General features: G+C 37.1%; 2 protein-coding genes across 5 annotated transcripts in view; one reads left to right on the top strand and one right to left on the bottom strand.

The window, feature by feature from the left end:
- The window catches only part of LOC121422378 (fas-binding factor 1 homolog), a 57,326-nt gene extending 55,327 nt beyond the window's left edge, over nucleotides 1–1,999 (bottom strand). Inside the window, exon 1 of one of the 3 annotated variants that reach the window (XM_041617380.1) lies at nucleotides 1,875–1,999. The gene's annotated coding sequence lies outside the window, so the exon portion shown is untranslated. The remainder of the gene's footprint in view (nucleotides 1–1,874) is intronic. The other 2 variants (XM_041617381.1, XM_041617382.1) reach the window with 2 other exon arrangements.
- Nucleotides 2,000–10,159: 8,160 nt separating this feature from the next.
- Nucleotides 10,160–26,493, top strand: part of LOC121422300 (centrosomal protein of 112 kDa-like) — a 56,829-nt gene continuing 40,495 nt past the window's right edge. The window contains exons 1-6 of one of the 2 annotated variants that reach the window (XM_041617243.1): nucleotides 10,160–10,206; nucleotides 16,924–17,024; nucleotides 17,744–17,810; nucleotides 18,995–19,112; nucleotides 21,452–21,627; nucleotides 22,751–22,832. In XM_041617243.1, the coding sequence (XP_041473177.1) occupies nucleotides 16,934–17,024; nucleotides 17,744–17,810; nucleotides 18,995–19,112; nucleotides 21,452–21,627; nucleotides 22,751–22,832 (534 nt within the window). In that variant the 5' untranslated portion in view covers nucleotides 10,160–10,206; nucleotides 16,924–16,933. Of the gene's footprint in view, nucleotides 10,207–16,923; nucleotides 17,025–17,743; nucleotides 17,811–18,994; nucleotides 19,113–21,451; nucleotides 21,628–22,750; nucleotides 22,833–26,493 lie in introns of those variants that run through there. The other variant, XM_041617244.1, reaches the window with a different exon arrangement.

Raw genomic sequence — 26,493 nt, 5'->3', positions numbered from 1 at the left:
ACAAGTATGAATTTCTTTGTATGGATCCAACATTAAACTCTCCACAAGCATTTTATCATTGATCTCATGATGAATACAACAAACAACTCCTGGGCTATCTATAAATTGTTCTTCAAAACGGAATTTTGTAACATCGCTAATTCGAATGTACGTCATAACGAAGCGGTTCAAGGGTCAGACCCATTGTATTTGCTTTGTTGACAAATGGATCGAGGTCTGGTAAGAAACCTCAAAATTTTCACCTTTTTATTAACCAATTTTTGGAACCTTCATACGCAATTAGGCGTTTGAAGGTTCAAATATCACTAGAATTCACACTTATACACCGATTTCACCCTGTAAATATGGATTTCCTATGGAAATCCATCTTTGTTTACATCTGTCTCTAAAGGCCACCGCACACCTTCTGACCCGACTGGTCTGCGACTGGCTTGCTGAGTGAGGGGAGATGAATCGCAAGGTGGTCATAAACCTTGACACCGCACACCTTGCGATCCGACTACCATGCTGTCTGCAAATCACGCATGCGCTTTTGTTTTTTGCCATAACAACCGAGAAAATGCGCTTACTACTGCGTATGCGCGTTGTTTATCATATACGCGTCGTACAACTCTGCTGTCTGATTGGCTGGAAGTTGGATTGAGCTTGCGATCCAGTCATAAGGATTCGACATGTCAAATCCTTCCGATTTTCCTTGCGACTTGTCTCTGACCAGTGTGCAACGATCAAGCTGACAAGATCTGTGACGTCACATCTCCCCCACTCAGTCGCAGACCAGTCGGGTCGTAAGGTGTGCGTTGGCCTTTATACATATATGGGAGGCAGTTCAAGGCTCCGTGATGAAGAAGTATATGTCAAAATATTTAAAAAACATCATCATGGAGTCCTCAAGGCCAAGTCAAACATATACGGTACTCTCCAAATGGGGTAGAATGGGGTCGCAATAATCAATATTAGCACTCCGAGGAAAATATAAATTATGCATTTACCTCGATTATTAAGATGGATGAAGGTCTTTCGTGAGACACAGATAATGATAGAATCCTGACTTTGAGGCCCAAAATGGACCCTCAAAGAAGGAACAGTTAGACCTCTGTCACGATTGTTCAGTATCGATCAGCCATTCAATTCTGACAGGAGAACGAACGAGACAGAACTTTTCCTTTTGGGGGGGTCCAGTTTGTGCCTCGAAGTCAGGATGAGGATTGTGTCTGATATAATCGAGGTAAGTGCATAATTTATATTTTTCCCTTCATTATTTTGAGTGCTATTGCGACCCCAATAGTATCCCATTTTGGAGAGCATATGTATTATGTCCACAGCCTGCCTCGTATTACACAGCACGGACGAAGCTGGGCTGGGCCCGATTGCACGAAAGGGTTTTTGCAAATAACTAAGCAGGGTGTTTCTGAAATTATGATAAACCAATATTAATAAAATAATAAAATTTGTATTTCTAATTCTAAATCTAATCGTAAGCTTGCTTTCAGTTTCAATTCAAATCAAATTTTGTACCGGTACTTTCAATTTCATTATCACAATCAATTCACATCATTTGAACATTAACGAAAAAATATTCTGTTTGATTTTAACGGACTATTAATATTTGCAGATAATCTATCTGAGCTGAAATGCGTTTCACATGGCGCATCATAAAAATATAATAAAGCGACACGAAAGACGGTCCTTGCAAAGACCCTCCCGTGCAATCGGCCCCGCCCGGCCCGCGGGCCAGAGCTAGCCGGAGCTGCAGTGCCAGTGGCAGTGCAGAGGGCCAGTGCCAGTGTCAGTGACAAACTGATTGAAACTTGCGATTATTCATCTAGAGTAAGGAGCACTACGTTAATGCAATATTATAAAATACGAATTTTTACCCCCCTGCTTAGTGATCATTCGTATACATGTAGAAGAGCAAGCAAAATCATTTGAAACGGCCGCTAAAAACACCAAGGGGTAACGTACACTCCACAAGTACCACAGAAGGGATCGAAATTCGAAAATAGCTAACAAATTTTGAAATTTCGATATTTCAGTGCGTAACGTTGCCAATCTAAGTACATCCCGGCCCCAGGCCCGACAATAATAATAATGACAATGATATAACCATGATGAAACTGCATACACCATGTCTTTACGGCTTGTCCTGTCTTAACCCTTAGATGATTATTTATTTTGGATGCTATTACCTTCATAGGGCTGATCTCCGAAAGCAGCGGAGGGAGAAAATCAGGAAGGAACGAATAAAGCATGCATAGACTCTGATAGAGACGCCGGGTATAGACACGTTCATAAGAACTGTTGTTTATCATCATCATCATTGATATTATTAATTTTATTATTATTTTTATTGTTGTTATTATTATCATTATTATTATTAGTAGTAGTGTTATCATTATTATTAGTAGTATTATTATTATTATTATCATCATTATTATTATTATTGTTGTTGTTGTTGTTTGTTTGTTTGTTTGCTTGAAATTTATTTCTGCGTTCAACATGTTCAACATAACACAACATAATCAATTATTACATAGATTTTACATATATATACATTTTAGACACACGTATCATTTACAATCTCTTTCTGAATATAAAAAAAGCATATGAAAAATATTATTTAACTCAATTTCAGAACGCAGGAGACCGTCGTCATGAGCTGTGTTATTGTTGTTGTTATTGTTATTGTTATTATTATTATCATCATCATCATCATTGTATGTTCAATGTTTATATCTGGTATTCAGTTTTTATTTCATCTTGCATTTTACAATATCATATATATATATTCAGTTTCCAGATTTTGTTAAAGTGGCACAACCGCGTAGCCAGGATTTCATTTTTGAGGGGGCGGTAAATGCACGCGAAGCGCGCTCCCGAGGGGGTGGGTGCAGGGAGGGGGAGTTTCCCCCTCCCGCGCGAAGCGCGAAGCTTTTAGTGTTTCATAAATTAAAATGAAAAGGAGCCGTTTCTCTTGTCTCTAGTACCTCCAATTCGGTTGACTATATTGCGATTTTGAACCTTGTTTTCAAAAGTGATTGTGAACGCACAAAAGAGGTATACAATGGAGGAAATTAAAATGATAATAACTCCGCGCGAAGCGCGGAAGCTAAAGTGTTTTATCAATTTTTCTTGCCATAAAAAGGGTCCCGAGAAAAGGGTATTCTCAAAGATATATTGAAACTTTCTTTGGAAAGATCAGATTTGATTACAAACAATTTAGCATCAGTGCATATTTTTAACTCGCAAAACAGAGGAGAAGATTGGTAGAGGAAGATATTCCTCCCCGCGCAGAGCAATGAAACTCTGAAATTTCAAAGGGCGGACGTTTCATCAAATGTAGATATCTCTTATACCCAATCGTCTCTAATTCAATTGATTTTCTAAGATTATTGAACTTCATTACAAGGAAAATAGTGCGCATAAAGTTGAAACTTCTGTGATTTATTGAAATTATCTATCTATACAGTATAATAAAGGATGATTTTTTTTTTTTACTTATCCTGAAGCGCTTCATTTTGAATATAAAGAAACTTAAGTGTCATTCAAAATTTCAAACTGAGGGCGCAAAACAGGACAGGAGATGAATATATACAGGGAAATGACATGAAGTTTAATACAATTTGATAAAAAAAATATTGTACTTTTTTTATTTAATACGACACGAATTCCATACCTTCCTCTTTTTAAATTAGGAACCTGTTTGCCCCCAAATTATGGTTGTTTATAGTAATGAGCTGAAAAGCGGGAGAAGCTGACTTTATGGAGGTGACGGCAGAAACTGATATAAAGATTTTACCCGCTCGGAGCCGACCAGACCAGAAGTTGCGCGATCAATTGAAAAAAAAAAGATAACTTCATATATTTACTTCGGCCTAACCTTACTCAAATTCATGCCCTAATGTATACAATTTTAACTTTAACTGGCAAGAAGCACATAGCTGAGGTGGAAAAACAGGGTTAGAGAAAAGGTGGGGGAACAACGGAGAACTTCAATATTGTCATTTAACCGCGCGCAGCGCGGAAGCAAAATTCATATATGAATTTAGAGCAAGAAGAGTGAAGGAGTTTCTCTTTTGAGAAAAAAAAGAATAAAAAGAAAAAAACACAAAGCTACCTTTCCTCCTATTCCTTTTCTCATCTCTTTTTTCCCTTCTTTTTTTTCTTTTTGGGGACGTTTGGGGGGCGACCGCCCCCACCTCCCCCCCCCTGGCTACGCGCCTGAAGTGGCAGCGCTATCCCTTTCTAGTTCATCATTCATTTAAAAATTATGTACGCTCTTTTCTTTTTATTCAACTGTTTCCCAGATTTTTTCATTGTAATATCTGAAATTTTCTCATGTAATTCATGTAAACTGTGTATGTGCCTTGTATTTGTTTTTATGATGAATGGAATAAATGCTGTCAAATCTAAAAAAAATCTAATTATTATTATTATCAACTAGTAGTAGTAGCAGTAGTATAGGCCTGGTATAGTAGTAGCTTAGAGTGTTAGTTATATCATTATTATTATCATATTCATATTATTATCATTCATTCATTCATTTACTTATTTATTTATGTATTTAATTATTTGTTTGTTTGTTTTCTTTAGTTTTTATACTGCAACGTAGGCCTCGATCATATGCAAAACTAATTTTTCAAAGGCGCCCGGCCTGCATATTAAAGGACAAGTCCACCCGAACAAAAAGTTGATGTGAGTAAAAATAGAAAAATCCAACAAGCATAATACTGAAAGTTTAATAAAAATCGGAGGTGAAATAATTAAGTTACGACTTTTTTTTTTAGTTTCGCTTAATTTCACAAAACGATTACATGCACATCCCGGTTGGTATGCAAATGAAGGAACTGAGGACATCACTCACTTTTTTTATTATATAAGATATGAAAGAAGGCATCACTTTATTAACATTCAAATCGTTCAAACAAAGGAATAAAATATACACAAACATAGAAGAATGGAGCGCCCAGGACATAATTTATCTGAGTAACAGAACAAGCAGTGCATGCGTAAATATTATATACAATACATTACTATAATTACCTCGAATCAAAATATTAAAACAAGCATGAAATTATTATAAAGAAGTACAGTATGTAGAAGAAAAATAAGAACTAAAGCAGTTAAGAAAAGAAAGGTGGAATTAAAAGAAGGGAGAGATAGTGCATACAAAGGTAAAATAAAAAAAGTGAGAGAAGGAATGGAAAAGGGGGAGAATAAAAAAGAGAAGAAAGGGGGAGAGGGTGGGGGTTGGTGGGAGAGAGGGAGAGAGAGGGGGTGTGAGAGAGAGAGAAAAAAACAACAACATGTGACTTCCAGGGACATAAATTCAAATGATTGCACATATACCCCAACACAGGCAAATGACCAGACAACGTTTCTATCTTCGTTGGATACATATATACATGAGTATTTTTATTTTCCTTCCACACACGATACACTCTCAGACAAAAAAAAATAGTATTGGGCTGGTCAACACATGAACCCGCTGGACAAATACAAAGTCATGTGAAACAAAGTTTTATTTCTCCCTGAACATGTTATTGCTTAAAGGACAAGTCCACTCCAACAAAAACTTGATTTGAATAAAAAGAGAAAAAAATTCAACAAGCTAACACTGAAAATGTCATCAAAATCGGATGTAAAATAAAAAAGTTATGGCATTTTAAAGTTTCGCTTCATTTCACAAAACAGTTATATGCACATCTCGGTCCGTATGCAAATGAGGAACTGATGACATCACTCACTCACTATCATTTCTTTTGTATTTTATTATATGGAATATGAAATATTTTGATTTTCTCGTCATGTGAAATGAAGTTTCATTCCTCCCTGAACACGTGGATTTACATTATGTTAACATTTTGTGCTTCAGGCAAGGAGGTCCTAATCGTCAAATTCGTAAAAATTTGAATATTGTATAATTCAAACAATAAAAAACAAAAGAAATAGTGAGTGAGTGACATCATCGAGTCTCTCTTTTGGATGTAACTGACTCGTTCATATAACTATTTTGTTGAAAATAAGCGAAACTTTGAAATGTCGTAACTTCCCCCCGGGGGGGGGGCACTTCCATTCACGAGTGCGCGACCATGGGGTCTCGAAAGCACCCTGAACGCGTAATTTCCATATTCTGAAAATGCACCCCTTAACAAGTATTGGCGTGTGAAACCCTAACCTTAGCAAGTATTGGAAACAAAACGATACTATTGACAAATATTCCCTGAAATGAACCCCTAAACAAGTACAGGAATGTTTAAATGTTACGGGTCCTTCGGTCGTCGGCTTTACCTTATTTGGTTTAGTATACGACCCCACCTTCTACACCTCGCGCAAATCGGACTCTGTAGTGTTGGGGCAAAAAGGACATACTTTATAAAACATTTTAATTTTGTTTTATCATCCGCGCAAATTCGACCCTAAACACGTAATTTTCCTAGCGAAATAGATACACTTTTTTCATTATTTTTGCGTTTTTGACATCCTTATCACGTTACGTACGTAACGTGCCCTATCGTGAAAAAACAATTAACACAAGGTAACACTCTTCTCTATATATAGTAAAGTTCTCAAAGTTCTATCTCCTCCCCGCCCCCTTCCAAAGAACAATTTTAACATGAGCAATTTGTAAAGGTCTTAACATAATAGATGATCATACACTAACACAAACCAATGATGAGTCAGAACACAACGAATATATATATATATATATATATATATATATATATATATATATATATATATATATATATATGTATATATATATATATATATATATATATATATGTATATATATATATATATATATATATATATATATATATATATATATATATATATATATATATATATATATATATATATATATATATATATTATGTGTGTGTAAAGCTTTACATGTACAGCAGCTTTATATTTTCCTTTGTCGGGTGAAGGTGAGTTTTGAACAATGACAAGCCGCCATGCCTCAGCTGGATCAAAGCTATTGCTTTGATACAGTACACGTATGGGAGAAGAATACAAATGTGTAAAGCTTTACATGTACAACAGCTTTTGGCAACTCTTTTTTATTTAAATATTGTAAAGAAATGAATGAAGAGAACAATGGTAGGCGTATAGCTTAAATCAAGGTTCCCCAGAGCTATCTACCCTTTTTCCAAATATATATATATATATATATATATATATATATATATATATATATATATATATATATATATATATATAATATATATATATATATATATATATATATATATATATATATATATATATATACATATATATATATTGCGCAATGCGTTTCTTGGTGCTGAACGTTGACTAATAAATTCATCATTTCCTGATGAAGCCCTATGGGCGAAAATTAGATCAACTTTTCTCTCAACGGTTGTTTTATTCACCTTGTATAATTTGCTTTATACAGTGCGTATCAAAAAAAAATTACACTTAGAAAAAATCCTGTAAAATTATACATTTGTAATATCCTGAAGATTTTTCCACATTTTAACATTGGTACAGATCCATTTAAGGAAATGACGATATAACTGTCGAAAATATTTCCGTTTGAGTGAGCACCACTTACTTTTGAAAAGTAAGTGAAAAATGATTTGCGCAGACGGAACTTTCAAATAGTTATGTTAATAAAAGTTGACCTTAATCATGAAGAACACGTGGAATTAAGCTAGTAAAATTGATTTGAAGATATCTTTTACCTTTTTAAACTTGTTTCCTTGCCCAAAACACTTTGAAGAGTGCATTGCGCCCCACCCTACTCCCCCACACACCGATGCCATTGTGACGATATTTCCTTTACACTGAGCTGTAATTTACATAAAAAGGCTTAGGCTTGATTTTCATTTGATTAATCATTGTCAAGCTTTGGAAAAGTGCGGAAAAACAAGTATCAAATTAAAAATGAAATGTAAACCCACTTTAAATGGTGAAAACTTAGTGAAAATATGCTGGAGATGTCTGATATAAACTTTTCTTTAGATTCAGTTATGTCCTCAGATCCAGATGGCACAAAAGGGTAAAGGTTGTGCTTGCTAAGTGTTGAAATTTCAATTTGGGTGGCAAAGTTGTTCAAAAATGCTTGAATGTATCCATTTTATTTTAATTGACTAAAAGTGCAAGGGAAATGTATGAGAAATGTTTCGCAGGGTATAGTTTGATTTCGCCCTTTGCCCATGACACAGCGTGAAAATACGAGCATTTCTGCGCAAACAGATTTCTACGAGCTTTACAAAAATGGACAGTGCTCACTCAAGTGTAACATTCTGTCAAAACTTTTACTTTCATTGGATAGATGAGACCCAAACCCAAGATTATATCTGAAAAAATTACCCACATGTTGTATATTTTTTTAATTCCCAGGGCTTTTTTCAAAGTGTAAACTTTTTTTGATACGCACTGTATATACACACAACAAAAAAAGTAAGTCCCCCCTTAAAACAAACATCAATAATTTCCGAACCAATGCAAATTTTTAATACATTTTTACATGAGCGTGTAGGTAATTTTACAAGCTACGTACATCCTTTATAAAACATTTAATATTGTTTTATCATCCCCGCAAGTTCGACCCTAAACACTTAATGAATATTCTTGTTTTATTCTTTTCCTAAAAAATTCTCATAATCAGTTTATTAATTAATGGACAAATCAGTGTGGATCCAAAATTTGAAAATGGGGGAGGGGCCTATAATCGGGGGAGCCACCAACATTTTAACATGATAGTTGTAGAGGATACTACCATAAACCCCTACGTTAATTGATACGTCACAATACAGGGGCCGCAGAACGGTTTTCAAAGTGGGAGGGGGGGGGCCTTGACCATGCATAAAATCACAGTCGTATGGTAATCATTTTTGTACATGCTTTTTGAAAAAAAGTAGGGGCCGGGCTGCCACTCCAATTAAGCCACTGCCCCCCCCCCCTGCCGCTGCGCGGCCCCTGCACTACATTGTGCTCACTCAACCATGAACATGCATACGATATCAAAATTGTGGAGTGGCTAAATGATGGATAGCAAAACAACATATCACCATAAAATTAACCTAAATACATCTCTTGCCCAACTTTGTATTTGCACAATCTGAAAAACGCGACTCTTGTGATTAAAAAATCATATAATGGCAATTTTTTAATTCAATCTTTAATTACTCATGCTCGGCTCAACCGATTAATCTCATTTTCCCCCAGAAGTTGCTTAATAAATGTAGAAAACCACCTATGAAATATCATATCTCAAAATAATTCCGTTCAAAAGTTACAGCAATTTGATTTAGGGGGACTTACGTACCGGTACTGTAGGGCCAAAGGCACACCGGCACCGGCACCATGTATCGATCGATACCACCAACAAGTTTTTAACCTCCTACTAGTTTCAACCAAGTAGGCTTACCGGCTTTTTCAAAAGGCAGTGTATACAGCCACACGCGTGTGTCTTTACCATCCAGCCACACGCGTGTGGTTAATATATCCAGAACACAATCTGTGGATACCGCCACACGCCGCCAGTAATAACAGTAAAACACGTATGTCTGACCGTCTATATCACGATCAAAATAACCTCATTTCTTCATTAAATTCTTACATTCTAAACCCCTTTGATATCCTTAGATCGTTTCAATTTCATTCTCACCGTCTTCTCTCCTTGCTTTTCTTGTCTTGTTACAAACGGTCGTCTGTTTAACAGCAAATTCTCTTTTTCTACTTGTGTCGATTCTGGCTTCCTTCGCGGTGGCAGACCCATACAGCGTTAGCGCAGCGCAGTAGTAGACATACACAGTTTGGGTTTCGTACGTACTACGCGCACATAGCCTAGATTCAGTAGAGAATCGACACAAGTAGAAAAATATGGAAATTTGCTATTTAACAGGCGGCCTTTTGTAACAAGACAAGGAAAGAAGACGGTGAGAATGAAATTGAAACGATTTAAAAAAATTAAAGAAATCAAAGGGGTTTAGAATGTAAGAATTTAATGAAGAAATGAGGTTATTTTGATCGTGATATAGACGGTCAGACCTACATACCGCGGTACGTGTTTTACTGTTATTACTGGCGGCGTGTGGCGGTATCCACAGATAGGTGTTCTGGATATAACCACACGCGTGTGGCTGGATGGTAAAGACACACGCGTGTGGCTGTATACACTGCCTTTTCAAAAAGGATAAACAAACAACTTTTAAGCCAAATAATTGTCGAGTAAGTTAGGCATTATATAACTAACGTTAGATTATTAAGTTGCAGGATTTTGTGTAATTCGTTTCGTCTTGAATGATAGTAGTAAATATCCATAATTTTAAGTGGAAAGCAAATTATTTATTCGGCAGGCCAGGTGTTGCTGCTGCCGGCTGTCTGAGGCTCTCGCGGCTCGACGCCTTTTGTTTTGACGCCGCGCCGCGCCTCCGGCAGACCTGTGACGGTACGCCGGTAGCACTCATTCTATGAACAAGGTTATGATACACCTCTTCTTCCAGGGGCCCGTTTCTCAACACCGTCATAAGTCTAACTTCTTGACTAAATCGGAGATAGTGAGCTACTTGTCCGCTAACCGTTTCACGAAGCCCTCTTTGCCAAGTTCGGGTACAACAACCTCACTAAATATTTATGACAACTCCGAACCTGTCACAACTTCTTTCTTAGTGACGTAGTGGCATCACATGGGTAGACTATGACGTGCAAAAGTGCCTAGAAATTCGAAAATTTTAATCTTACGTAATCAATCATAGAGGTTGAAATTACATCACAAAACAAGTGGGATAATGCATTCAATGATAATTGTAATGCAAAGAAACTATAAAAACTGTTGGTAAAACACCACAAAACCATTCATTTTGAAATAGTAAAATAATTTAATCGATAAAGATTCTACCACGTCAGGCCATCCATAACTACGCTCGTATTCGTTGTCTTCAGACCCCTATTACCATTTGGATAAATTATATCTCTAATTTATGCATAGAATTCGTCAAATCGTATGTTTCGGTATCAAATATTTAAAAAGTTTATGTTAAACTATATTTTGATGATGTTTGGAATCATAAAATACCGTATAATTATCATAATTTTACACAAAAAAACCGTTATGGTTTACTTTCGTAAACTATTAAAATTGAATATCCCGGGGGTACCCATCTCAACGTCCATATGTGATTTCTTAGTCATGAAATGAATTATTCATAATTTCATTTTCTCAGCAATTGATTGCTCCAGTCTTCATGGCCTAAATATGTATGATGCATAATTTACCCGTGCTATTATTTTGAAAAGATGTATTTCCCAATTCATCACAATATTTGCAATTTTTGTCATAATTTATATTTTTGAAAATTATGCTATTTTGTGACTAAGGCTACGTCTCGTCTGCTCTTTTTACCGATAGTATCGATATCAAGGTATTCTAGTTAGGAAGCCTTTCGAGAAACAGGTTTAGTAAGATTGGAACTAACTCCGTGGTTGGTGGATAAAGATATGACTAACTTGTCCATGTGTTGAGAAACGGGCCCCAGGCTGGTACAGTCCGCCACTGTCGTAGTATCGTACCTAACCCAGCTCAGGGGCTTCCGGCCGCGTAGCGGTCGGGAGCCCAGGATCGTACGTGCAATATATAAATCAAGTACAACTCTGAATAAATTTAAATTACTGTTCAAATCACTACTTATGGACACTCTTTAAATATATGTACCTCCCTTAAGTCTTAGTTTTAGTCTCAGGCATTTGTGTGTGTGTGTGTGTGTGTGCGTATGTTGGTGTGTGAACTTATGTTCTGTTGTTAATGCATTTGTTCTTAATGTAAGTTATTTCTTGTTTTTTATAATTTTTTGGGATACCATGCACAAGCATTTTTGGTGTCCCAAACCATAATTTAATTATATCATCTATTGTACATTGCTATTTTGATATGTGTTTTATGGTTGAATAAATAAATACAAATTTGGCATACTCACCTGACAAGCGTGAAGTATGCTGGTCAAAATAATTCTCTGAATAAATAGTTAAAACAGAAATCAAGCACTGACTTACCACGAAAGTCCACGATTATATGGATGAAGGTCATGATGGTGTAACGAGTGGCAGTTTTTCTGACATCTCATCTGCATATCTGGGCCCAAGCCAAGACTCTACTAATGTATCGCATCATTAATAATAATCTTGTAGACGTCCAGCAACAACTGAAACACTCATCATTCAAATCCCGAGGTCATTCTCAAAAACTCATTCCATTTGCAAATACGGAATGTTACAAAAATTCCTTCTTTCCATCCACTGCCAGGTTATGGAATTCCCTACCTCAGGACGTCGTAGACAGCACCTCAGCAAATATATTCAAGAGTGAGGTGCAACATGTCAGACTATGTTAGTCTGCATTTGTATGTAAATATTATATATATGTTTGCTTTTTTTTTACCACAACTTCAACGGTGGATTCTCAGCATTCAAATCCACAATACAGTACGACAATACACCACAGGTGGTATGTACTTATATAGGACATAGGAAGAAGAAGAAGACTGGAACCTCAAAAAACGAAAAAGTTCTCTCCTATAGGCCTACCCCGTCTCGATCGGCCATTTTGTTACAATTCATAACAAAAATGGCCGATCGAGACGGGGGTAGAAGGAGAGAACTTTTCGTTTTTTGAGGTTCCAGTCTGTGCCCAGAACAGATGTCAGAAAAACTGCCACTCGTTAGACCATCATCCAGGTATGACTGATATTCCTTCGCACGCGAGATGATATGAACCCATGGGTGCATCCATATAATCGTGGTAAGTGCTTGATTTCTGTTTTAACTATTTATTCGGAGAATTATTTTGACCATACTTCACGCTTGTCAGGTGAGTATGCCAAATTGCACGTACGATCCTGGGCTCCCGACCGCTACGCGGCCGGGAGCCCCCTGGGTTATGATACACCCAATGCCAGGCCCAGGCCAGGGTTCATTTCTAATTTTCTATCCTGCTAGTGGGGAATCTACAGGTACAATGTAGGACTATGGTTAGACCAAAAGCTTTGGTCTCTGTTATGTTGGATGTTCAGCTGAACTCCGTTGGCTTCACTTACCATACCAAATACGGTACAGTACAGAGACCAAAGTTCTAGCGCAATCTGTACAGGGGACTCAATGGCCATATGTGTATGTACTTAAGATCGGATAAAACGGGGAAGTGAATTTCCGCGACAGCCGAGGTAAGTCCCTGTTTTTGTTCCTTTTAACATGTTTAACTTGATTTTTCTCAGTATTTTGGCAATTTATGCCAAGAGGGAATATTTATTAATTTGCATTTTGCTCGCGTTAACTTTCAAAATTTTTATTCATTAAAGACAAAAATTGAAGAGCCCCGACGGGGGGATTTTGCATTGCAAGTCCCCTAATGGTGGCTGCACGATAGCGAGCCGTCTGTGTACGAGGAAATTTTTTTTTTAAATGTTCAAAAACTCCTCGAAACAGACGGCTGCCAGTTGTCTAGACTATGGTATGCCATTGCTGTACACAGCACACAATCTTAAAAATCATTAAAATATCACCTTTTAAATTTAAAGTAAATTTGATTCTTTAAATTATATTATTTTTTCTTTAATTAAAAATAGTGTGTACAGTGTAGACTCTAGATCTGACTGTAAAAATAGAATGTGGTGGCTGTGACGTTGTCACGCAGGATTTTGCGGAGAGGGGTAGCCAGGAGGCTTCTACTTCTAGAGAGTAAAAATAATTAACTAACGTAGGCTTACTCTCAATGAAGCCAGGTATTCCTATCCATTCATGTGTGTGTAGGCCGCCAAAACCTGAAACTTTCGCCCCCAAGATTTCTACTTCAAAAGATCTAGCCCTTAATCATGTACATGAGATGCAACTTCATTTCCGACATTTCTGCGCCATCGATTTTATTTTTAAACAAGTATTCATTAAAAAATGAGAAACATATCATGACAAGACGGAAGAGTCTTGCCTGATGTTTACGCCGCCATCTTGTTTCCTATTGTTCTTTGCCAAAGTTACGCGATGCACGCATCTGTTCTTCATGATTAAGGTCTACATGGGATTTATTCGCATTAATATATAAAAGTTCTGCGCAAATCATTTTTCACTAACTTTTCAAAAGTAAGTGGTGCTCACTCAAGTGCAAATATTTTCCGACTGTTATATCGTTACTTGCTTAAATTGATCTGTACCAATGTTAAAATGTGGAAAAATCTTCAGGATATTACAAATGTATAATTTTACAGGATTTTTACGAAGTGTGAACTTTTTTTGATACGCACTGTATTTTGCGATTTGTGCCGCTGCTTCACAGAAGCTCGACAAAGCTCAAACGCACCTATTCAAAAAGGTTCTTGGAGTCCCAATAACAGCTGCAGACGAGTTAGTATATCGTCGCATGCACCAGGAACCTTCCTCTCTGCGCACTACAGAAAACTCATTTCGGTGTCTTTGTTTGATAGTTCAGGTTCCAAAGTTTCATCCCGTATCTTTATATTTTCTTGAAGTGAATTATTTAAACGCTACAGTGGACATCGTAACAAGGCGGACGGTTCGTGGTGAAATCGCGATAGCGCACTGTATCTATCCCACGAACCGTCCTCTCTGTTACGATGCCTATTGTGGCATAAATAATTCAGTTGAACTGAGGACATTACTCACTATTTCTTTTGTATTTTATTATATGAAATATTTTTATTTTCTCGTCATTGTCATGTGATATGAAGTTTCATTCCTCCCTAAACACGTGGAATTCCATTATTTTAACATTTTGTGCTTCAGGCAAGGAGGTCCTAATCATCAAATTCGTGAAAATTGAAATATTGTATACTTCAAACAATAAAAAACAAAAGAAATAGTGAGTTAGTGACATCATCGACTCTCTCATTTGGATGTAACTGGCTCGTTCATATAACTATTTTGTTGAAAATAAGCAAAATTTTGAAATGTCATAACTTTTTTATTTTACATCCGATTTTGATGAAATTTTCAGCATTGTGCTTGTCTGATTTTTCTCTATTGATTCAAATCAACATTTTTCTGAGGTGGACTTGACCTTTAAGCTTATGAAATTGTTTTCTGATGCGTATGATGCATTCGTTCGGTAATACAAGGCCGGTCGGTAATACAATCACTCACTATACAAGGTTTGTTACCGTACCTCAGGCTGAACTGCTTCAACGCTGACCGCACACCTTACAATTGGTCTGCGTCTCAAATTTTTGAATAAAACGTAGTAGAATATGATGCTAATATTGAGACTTAGAATATCTTACTGTGTAATGTTCGAAATCATTGTACGAATACATGTACCTAAACTAAAGTAACCTATGGCTTGACTATGTTCGAATCTGTGACTATGCTATCATCCTTCTTAGAATAAAAGCAAACTTAATATCTAGTCATAATGACGTCATAGCAGTCATAAGATTGGCTACGATTTGAAAGTCATTTGGCCTTTACTCGAAAATAAATGCTTGCAATCTTTCAAAATGGACTGGTTATATAATATTCTTTCAATTATTAAAGTTTAACCTCAAATAAAATGATATGTTCCATTCACATTTTCAGAAAATGAGCAAAATGCAATTTGTTCCAAAATCAGATCACGAACAGGCGTAAGGTGTGCGGCAGCCTTAACCCATGGAGTTCTGGCCCACTTCATTTGCTTAGCCCATTAGGACTCATCCGTCTAATACTAGGCGGTCATATGCCCTCCAAAATTGGGTATAATGGGGTCGCAATAGCACTAGAAATAAAAGGGGAAAATATAAATAATGCACTTACATGTACCTCAATTATGGATGAATCTATTGGCCAGGGTATGTAAGCCTTCATACAAGCCTAATTAACAAACATAGAGGGCAGCAACACATGGACACTGCTGTCCACTGTAGTTATAACACTGGTTTTCAGAAATGAGTCTGACTACAACTGTCCACTGTAGTTATAACATTGGTAGTCTTACCTGTGCTGTCCACTGTAGTTATAATACTGGTTTTCAGAAATGAGTCTGACCACTACTGTCCACTGTAGTTATAACACTGGTAGTCTGACCTCTGCTGTCCACTGTAGTTATAACACTGGTTTTCAGAAATGAGTGACCATTACTGTCTGATGTAATGGTAAAAAAAAGTCCTACTTTTGGTATTTTGTCTCGCCTCGTTCTTTCGATCGTTCTGATATGAATTTGATGCATTTGTGCATGTGCATATATTTGTATCCAGTGTGTATGATATGTCTATGACTATGGGGAAGATACGTGAGGAAATAGACGTCCACTGTGTACAGGTATATGGAGAGTTGCTCCATAAGCTTCTGCATACTGGTGAAAACTCTTTCACCTGTCAAGTGCACTAATCAATGTAAATGTATCTGGTTTCATAACAAGATTATAGGAAGACAGCTAGTCAAGGAATAGATGGTTAACTGGGGGGGGGGGGGAATTGAGGTTACAGAACCTATTTTTAATCTTTTTAGCACATAAAATTCTGTATTTGCTGTCATTGTCCCACAGGGGTAAGTGAAAAGTAAAATGTCCGAAACATGTACAATATCACTTTATCAAGACATGATCTGTATGTTTATAAGGATATCCTAGCTTGTTTTCTGGGAGAATCCTAACTTATTGTTTTGGACCAGCACCTCTACTGGGTGTAGTGAAGCAAGATATACTGGTGAGAATGAAGTGAAGGCAGCTTTTGGTCTAAGCTCGGCCCAGATGGAGGAGATGACTTTGGAAAAAAAATCTTTGTCTTTTCTTTTCCTTTTCTCAATTTATTTGTTTTCATCCTATAATGAGTGGAAGTATGTTTGATTTTTTTTTCCATCCTGTTTAAGTAATTCATTATGTATACAAAGTAAATGAAAGGTGAACTTGCACTAAGTATGTAAACTTCCAGACCAATGTGTATTAAAATTCTGTTGGATGTTCTTCAGGTATCCAGCCATGGCAGATGAGAGTGAAGTACTAGACAATGAATTTGATGGATTCTTGGCTGAAATGAAGCCTTATATGCTCAAGCTGCCTAATAAGTTAGGTGAGTTTATCTGGCATATGACTTATTTTTATTGTAACAAATAGATAACAGGAAAAGTATTAAATTGTTATATAAATCTGTAAATCACAGTGCTTCAATCAACGTAGGTCGATGCTTAACAACTCCCTCTCAAAATTCTGTCATGAAACAGAAATCATTGTCAATCTCTTTCTCCTGACCAACAACAAAAAAGACTGCTTCAAGTACTCTTTCCTTCCAAGGACTATGACAGAATGGAATCTGCTACGGTGCTACCAGTAGACATACTTGAAGCTAAATCGGTCAGTGGTTTTAAGACAAGGCTAAACAAAATTCAAATGTCTACTTTCATGTGGTAGGCACATCATCACAAATTCATCACTAGCCACACACGCCTGCAGCAATTACATGTATATCCCAATTGAGGAGTTTGCCTGCAGTAACAGAACAAAGAAGAATGATGTCATTTGTTACATTTACAATTTTAAAAGGAATTAACATTATTTTGTTAAAAATATTTTTATTTTTCCATTTTCCCACATCAAATTAGTTTCTTCTCCATTGCCCATCTTGTATATGAAACTATGATGATTACCGCTGTTTAAATAACATCTTTGGCACTCCAAACAAGAAAAATAAATTGGAATGCAGATTCATTACATTTACAAATTATCTTATATGCTCATGCTTTTATTTATTAATCACTACATTGTGATTCTTTTGGGTAATTAATATTTCAGAGAGACAACGATGTGCTTTGTGGATCAAGAAACTTTGTGAAGCTCCAGGCCATGGGGTTGTAGGAAGGTAAATAATTAACAAGACTCATTCATTGAATATTGATATTTTTTTTGGGGGGTGGGGTTGAAGAGTTCAGGAATATTTTTCACTTGTAAATTATTTGTTTCTGAATACATGTATGAGTGACACAACCTGCTCCTGAAACATGTGCTCCGGTCTATCTCAGAGGATGTTAGAGTTAGGATTGTAATAGAGACAGAATAATGTAAAAATTAGAATTATGGTTTAAGTGTTGAAAGTTAGGTTTTATGTGCAGATTTTCCATTGGAGCAAATGTCATGGAACTGTTGTATGATGTAAAGTTCTAAAGTACAATTCATCACTTCCTTTTACATTCATATTGTTCAAACAGGAATAAATACAAACATGGAGAAAAGAATACCCTGTACATATCTGAGTACAGGCAGGGCATATACATTTAGAAATAGTAAAGATTGTAATGGAAACTACAATCCTTTTTTTTATAGTTACATGGAATCGAAAATATTAAAACATCCTTGAAAATATAATAAAGAGTTTATTTGAAAAGAAAAAGATGTGACATACATACTGTATCATCTGACATATTTTAAAAAGTTAGTTTAATAAACACATACCAGTAAGTGTCTTATGCTTTTCACACTGTACTTTTTGTCCTAAATTGGTGGGGCTAACGTTTTAGCAAAAGTGGGCTAGCACGGTAAATAGTACGGTACTATCTGGCCCTGCAAAAAAGCAGGGTTAGCCGGCTTATTGTAGTGCTAGCACCACAATTGCGGTGCTAAGAGATGCAGTGTGAAAACGAAACAGGGCTAAGGAAAGTGGGGCTAAGCATTAACCAATCACAGAAGTCGAATTGCACGTTAATCACGCTCTGTATGGTAAAATCATCAGTATTCATGAGCTGAGGGATAGTCCAGGGTTAAGGCATTAACCACGGTTGAGCAGATAGTATGGGGTTAAGAAAGACAGTGTGAATCGAAAAAAAGATAGTATGGGGTTAAGGATAGTCCGGGGTTAAGGATAGTATGGGATTAAGGAAATGCAGTGTGAAAAGCATATAAGTGTCTTAAGATTATCCCACTCTTCAATAGCTTGTTTCATATCATTTTTGATACATTTTTATACAGGCTATTAGGTGTAATAGAATAGTAAGTATTGTGATCATTCATGGCTTTGCAGACTTATTTCATTTTATTATTTCTTTGCAGGAAAAATCGTAATATGTACAGCAAGCTACTTCTCCATATGCTGAAGAAATCCTCACTTGAAGGACCATTTAGCAGTCGACCAGACCCTGGCCCTTTGCCTACTCTCCCATCATACACAGTAAGAATAATGTTCTCAACTTTGTCTGATAAACTGGATTTATCCCTTTTTGCCTGAGGATACAGTGTTGTTGTTATTATTACCGTGGTTCTTACTTGAGATACCACTTTTTTCAACAGTGCTTTAATAGAATTAATTCTGCCAGGTACCAATTTACAGTGTTGCTCAAAATTTTGTGAATCCCAACAGAAAATGAACATACTTAACGTATTCAAATTCTATCTTGTTTTAATTATTTAATTGTGAAGTCAGGTGATAAAATATTTTATTCAATTAGAATTTGTTTCACTGTGCTCTCCAAACATTGTAGTGGACTGTCTACATTTAACACTCAGCATGAAAAAGTTCATTTTGTGGTGGGGTTCTCTAACTTTTGAGCACAACTGTACCTCACCTTGGTCAAGTGCAGCACAGTGTAGATAAATTTGTTGCTGAAGCAGGTTAACACACCATGGCTAGGACTCAAACCCGCAATCCTATGAAAGGTGAGAGTCTGAATTCTGAACCACTAGACCATGATGCGCTCAGATGTGTATTAAACAGAATAAGATATTTATGTCTAGGGCCAACCTTTAAAGCAACTGCCTGAAAGACGAAAGGCATGACAGGTCTCAATCTTCAAACCTCTGCATCATGTAACTTCCTCCATGTATAGTGCACAATCATGCACAAAATCTATCAGTTTCTATGATCCTCTTTAAAGGTGCATTTCAGAAGGTGTTGCATGCAGTTGATATTTTATTTTCAACATACTTAGCTCTGCCTATAGTCAAATCTCTGTTTGGATCATAATATCTTGGGATCATAGGAATCTGTTCAACTAATTTGTCTTAGAACTAAGATGTAACTAATACATATTCTGGGCTGAAATAATGGTTCCAGTTAGGCAATTATTTGGCTTATGGCAGGTTAACTTATTCAGAGTCTACTACAATTCCATTTGAATTTACTCTGTTGGGTATTAAACTCAGTTTTTGTCTCACCTGCGAAGCAAAGTGAGACTATAGGCGCCGCTTTTCCGACGGCGGCGGCGGCGGTGGCGGCGGCGGCGGCGGCGTCAACATCAAATCTTAACCTGAGGTTAAGTTTTTGAAATGACATCATAACTTAGAAAGTATATGGACCTAGTTAATAAAACTTGGCCATAAGGTTAATCAAGTATTACTGAACATCCTATTAGAGTTTCATGTCACATGACCAAGGTCAAAGGTCATTTAGGGTCAATGAACTTAGACCATGTTGGAGGAATCAACATCGAAATCTTAACCTGAGGTTAAGTTTTTGAAATGTCATCATAACTTAGAAAATATATGGACCTAGTTCATGAAACTTGGACATAAGGTTAATCAAGTATCACTGAACATCCTGCATGAGTTTCACGTCACATGACCAAGGTCAAAGGTCATTTAGGGTCAATGAACTTTGGCCGAATTGGGGATATCTGTTGAATTCCCATCATAACTTTGAAAGTTTATGGATCTGATTCATGAAACTTGGACATAATAGTAATCAAGCATCACTGAACATTTTGTGCAAGTTTCAGGTCACATGATCAAGGTCAAAGGTCATTTAGGGTCAATGAACTTTGGCCGAATTGGGGATATCTGTTGAATTCCCATCATAACTTTGAAAGTTTATGGATCTGATTCATGAAACTTGGACATAATAGTAATCAAGCATCACTGAACATTTTGTGCAAGTTTCAGGTCTCATGATTAAGGTCAAAGGTCATTTAGGGTCAATGAACTTTGGCTGAATCGGGGGTGTCTGTTGAATTACCATCATAACTTTGAAAGTTTATTGGTCTAGTTCATTAAACTTGGACATTAGAGTAATCAAGTATCACTGAACATCCTGTGCGTGTTTCAGGTCACATGTCCAAGGTCAAAGGTCAATGAACTTTAGCCGAATTGGGTGTATCTGTTGAATTACCATCATAACTTTGAAAGTTTATGGATCTGATTCATGAAACTTGTACATAAGAGTAATCAAGTATCACTGAACATCCTGTTCCAGTTTCAGGTCACATGATCAAGGTCAAAGGTCATGTAAGGTCAATGAACTTTGGCCATGTTGGGTTTTTTTGTTGAATAACCATCATATCTCTGTAAGTTTATTGGTCTAGTTCATAAAAAGAGGACATAAGAGTAACCATGTATCACTGAACATCTTGTGCGAGTTAGAGTAGTATGCAAAGTCAGCACTGCTGCTATATTGAACCGCGTGATGCAGGTGAGACGGCCAGAGGCATTCCACTTGTTTAATTCTCTAATTAAAGTGCATTTCAGAGTGTAGTCTATGCAGGAGACATGTTTTCATCTCATTTTCCCTCTGTCTAGTCCATCTATTTTGATGAGCCTTCTCAATACAAAGCATTGAGGCAAGATGACATAGGAGTACATTCCCTACCAGACTGGGTTAGTGGAGAGCTATGGTCAGCTCGTGATCCATCGGTCAAGTCGAAGGTCACATCGACTAATGTCTTGCAGGAACACCATTCAAATGCTGACACAAGGTTTGACTGTTTCTTATCATTTTGATATTTTACCAATATGTAGGGATTCCAAATGCTTGCTTACACACATTATTAATTATCAAATTGAATGTAGAAGAACAGTTAAACTGTTAAATATTTGATTTTGCATATCATCTTTGTAGAATGATTTGAAGAAATGCTCTATGTTAATCTTCCTCCTGATTTCATATAGTAACTCCAGAAATCAGTGTTCAATACAACTAAAACTTCAGTTATTGGAAACATGAAATTTTATTGTCCTTTAATGTGTTCACAAAGCCACCATCCATCTATCTGAATACCGGATTCAAGCCACCATCCATCTATCTGAATACCGGATTCAAGCCACCATCCATCTATCTGAATACCGGATTCAAACCACCATCCATCTATCTGAATACCGGATTCAAACCACCATCCATCTATCTGAATACCGGATTCAAACCACCATCCATCTATCTGAATACTGGATTCAAACCAATATCCATCTATCTGAATACCGGATTCAAACCACCATCCATCTATCTGAATACCGGATTCAAACCACCATCCATCCATCTGAATACCGGATTCAAACCACCATCCATCCATCTGAATACCGGATTCAAACCACCATCCACATATCTGAATACCGGATTCAAACCACCATCCATCTATCTGAATACCGGATTCAAGCCACCATCCATCTATCTGAATACCGGATTCAAACCACCATCCATCTATCTGAATACCGGATTCAAACCACCATCCATCTATCTGAATACCGGATTCAAACCACCATCCATCTATCTGAATACCGGATTCAAACCACCATCCATCTATCTGAATACCGGATTCAAGCCACCATCCATCTATCTGAATACCGGATTCAAACCACCATCCATCTATCTGAATACCGGATTCAAACCACCATCCATCTATCTGAATACCGGATTCAAACCACCATCCATCTATCTGAATACCGGATTCAAACCACCATCCATCTATCTGAATACCGGATTCAAACCAGAAAGATGCCACTGGAATTGAGAAAGAAACTCGGCCCTAGTGAGCAATAAAAAAATGAAATCAAAATTAGAAATCAAATAATAAAATCCTTATGTTGTTTTTCATGATTCTAAAGGCAACATCAGCGTAAACTAGGCAATGAAGGGCGAGGTGATGTCCCATCCTCTACATACCAATCACATCTTGAGGCAGCAAGGGTGAGTATATTCAAACTTCATCCATCCATTTGACATCCCTTTATTAATATGGTTTATTTCCAATTGGTCTAATGCCAATACATGCAATTACCAACCCGTCTGCTATCATTTTGTCTACTAACAGTTCGTTCATTATCCAAATGGTATAATTGCCATTTCATCCACTCACCATTTCGTCTAATAACCAGTTGGTCCAATAGCTATTTAGTTCATGTACCATTTAGTCTAATTGGACTTAGTGTTCATTTGGTGAAGTAAATGAAAATAAAACGGATATTAGACCAACTGGTTATGAGACAAAATGGTAATAGACGAATCGGTGATTAGACAAGGTAATTATTGGACCAAATGGTTATTGGACCGAATGGTTGTTGGAGAAAATGTGTAGACCATGTGGTGAGTGGACGAGTTGGCAATTTACCATAAATACAATATGATCGCTAGAGGGTATTCATTTGTCTCGCAATCTACTATGGTCAACAAGGAAATTTGTGATCACTCTCGCAAAAAGTGTTCACTGGCTTTCTAGGAAATTCGTGATCACTCTCGCAAAAAGTGTTCACTAGCTTACAAGTTCACGAGCTTTCGAGTGCCGCTGCAACTCTTTATCAAGTGACACGGATTGTCCGATATCGTACTCTATTTATACTAACCTCCAAGACCGTACGCACAAACGCGAGAACAATAGGTGGGCACTGATCCGTTGTGTGATTGGTCAGGAGTTATGCAAATAAGCCGGGGGTATATGCAAATACGCCGTGGGTCGGCAATATGCAAATGAGACCAAAATTAGCGGGCTCGCTAGTTTCCCGTGGGCGGGGGTTGACTGGCTGAGCGGTCCCTCGATCGGGGCCGGGAACGATCAGGTCGGCGTGCACTGCCAGGTAAGGGGGTATTGTGCTGTCGGATGGTTCGCATCCAGAAATCGGGGATGTCGATCCCGCTGTCTCTGTTGAAATTGTTAGGACAAAGACGTATACTAATAGCCTCCTTAATCCTGCGTGTATACCAATGTCTTTCTTTGGCAATGCAATGTACACCCTCCCAATCTGGGTGGTGTTGCTTCTCCCAAGCATGTTCTGCCACCGCGGATGTGTCGGTTTGCTGTAACCAAACATCCCGCTTGTGTTCAGAAATGCGTTCAACTATCGGTCGGGCTGTCTCTCCGATGTAAGACCCGTCACATCCCTTGCAAGGAATGTTGTATACTACGCCATCACGTCTGTGATCAGGGATAGGGTCTTTGGGGCGTACAAGCTGTTTGCGTAAGGTGGTGTCCGAGCGGAAAACCGTTCGGATACCGTGACCTTCTAATCGGCGTTTAAGGTGTTGTGAAAGGCCATCTATGTATGGCAAGACTGTACAAGTCTTGAAAACCTTCTGATCCCTTGGTGGTTGTTTTTTTAAAGTATTCTTGATAAAACGGCGTGGGTACATATACATATATATATATATATATATATATCGCCAATAGATTAGAATTGGATCTGGCTCGCCCTAACCATTGACCCGTCTCTGTGATCTAGTGGTTAAGGCACCGGCGTTCAAAGCTGGGGGCCCGGGTTTGATTCCCGGCAGAGACATTTTTTCGGCATCACCAATTTTTCCAAAGGGTAGATAGCTCTGGGGAACCTTGATTTAAGCTACGCCTACCATTGTTCTCTTCATCCATTTCTTTACAATATTTAAATAAAAAAGAGTTGCCAAAAGCTGTTGTACATGTAAAGCTTTACACATTTGTATTTCTTCTCCCATACGTGTACTGTATCAAAGCAATAGCTTCGATCCAGCTGAGGCATGGCGGCTTGTCATTGTTCAAAACTCACCTTCACCCGACAAAGGAAAATATAATTGGTATAGTGTCGAAAATGTGTCTATCTGACGGTCAATTGGATCTGGCTCGCCCTAACCATTAACCCGTCTCTGTGGTCTAGTGGTTAAGGCACCGGCGTTCAAAGCTGGGGGCCCGGGTTCGATTCCCGGCAGAGACATTTTTTCGGCATCACCAATTTTTCCTCAAGGTAGATAGCTCTGGGGAACCTTGATTTAAGCTACGCCTACCATTGTTCTCTTCATCCATTTCTTTACAATATTTAAATAAAAAAGAGTTGCCAAAAGCTGTTGTACATGTAAAGCTTTACACACACATATATATATATGTAAACTTGAGAAGAAACTTTGAATTAAATTCCTGTGCATCCAAGAACTTCTATGTTTTCTCCTATCATTTAAAATGGTCAAATCATTTAAAAAGATATTAGTTAGTTGTTTTAATGTAAGAAGAAAACAAAAATCAAGACAAGTATTAATGAAGGTTGGATGAAAACCCATTAAAGAGAGTTATGGATTGTTAAGTTTTTATTTAAAAATCAAGCAGCTCCCACACAATATATCATGTTGAATTCAAATTTTTAATGAAACCTGATGAAAACAAATATTTTCTTATAAAAGGGGATGTGAAATGATGTGTCTGATGATATATCCACCACACAAATAAAATAACTCTCTTTTTTGTTGAGAAAATAGCATTTTTGTCTCACCTGCATAGCAGAGTGAGACTACATGTATAGGCGCTGCTTTCCTGGCGGTGGCGGTGTCAACACCAAATATTAACTGAAGGTTAAGTTTTTTAAATGACAGCATAACTAAGAAAGTATATGGACCTAGTTCATGAATCTGGGACATAATGTTAATCAAGTATTACTGAACATCCTGTTTGAGTTTCAGGTCACATGACCAAGGTCAAAGATCATTTAGGGTCAATGAACTTTGACCATGTTGGGGGAATCAACATCGAAATCTTAACCTAAGGTTAAGTTTTTGAAATGTCATCATTACTTAGAAAATGTATGGACCTAGTTCATGTAACTTGGCCATAAATAATAAAATATGACTGAACATCCTGCCTAAGTTTCTCACATGACCAAGGTCAAAGGTTATTTCAATCAATGAACTTTGGCCAAGTTGGGGGTATCTGTTGAATTATCATCATATCTTTGAAAGTTTATGGATCTGATGAATAAAACCTTGACATAAGAGTAATCAAGTATCACTAAACATCCTGTGCAAGTTTCAGGTCACATGATCAAGGTCAAAGGTCACTTTAGGTCATTGAACTTTAGCCAGGTTGGGGGTATTTGTTGAATTACCATCATAACTTTGAGGGTTTATTGGACTAGTTCATAAAACTTAGACATAAGAGTAATCAAGTATCACTGAACATCCTGTGCGAGTTTCGGGTCACATGACCAAAGTCAAAGCTCATTTAAGGTCATTGAACTTTTTGGAGGTAATTATTAGATTGCTGCATAACTTTCAAAGTTTATAGATATTGTTAATAAAATGTGGATATATGGTAATCAAGTATCACTGACAAGTCTTAGGTCACATGATCAAGGTCAGATGTCATTTATAGTAAAACTGAGTCGAATCGATTTTAAAATCGGTGTTCGATCGATGTCATCGAACACCGGTGCAGATTTTGCAAAATCGGTGCATCGAAAAAAAAAAAAAAAATACGTCGGCCGGCCGATTCGTTTGGTTTACACAATCAATCATCAAAATATCAGTAATGTCCAACTTTACTACTACTTACATGTACTTGATTTCTATTGCCCCCAAAATGAAACCGATTGAGTAATTATGATGCTATTCACCATTA

The sequence above is a fragment of the Lytechinus variegatus genome, chromosome 10 (genome assembly GCF_018143015.1).
Source record: "Lytechinus variegatus isolate NC3 chromosome 10, Lvar_3.0, whole genome shotgun sequence".
NCBI classification, from domain to species: domain Eukaryota; kingdom Metazoa; phylum Echinodermata; class Echinoidea; order Temnopleuroida; family Toxopneustidae; genus Lytechinus; species Lytechinus variegatus.
This window is presented reverse-complemented; position numbering and strand designations above follow the sequence as displayed.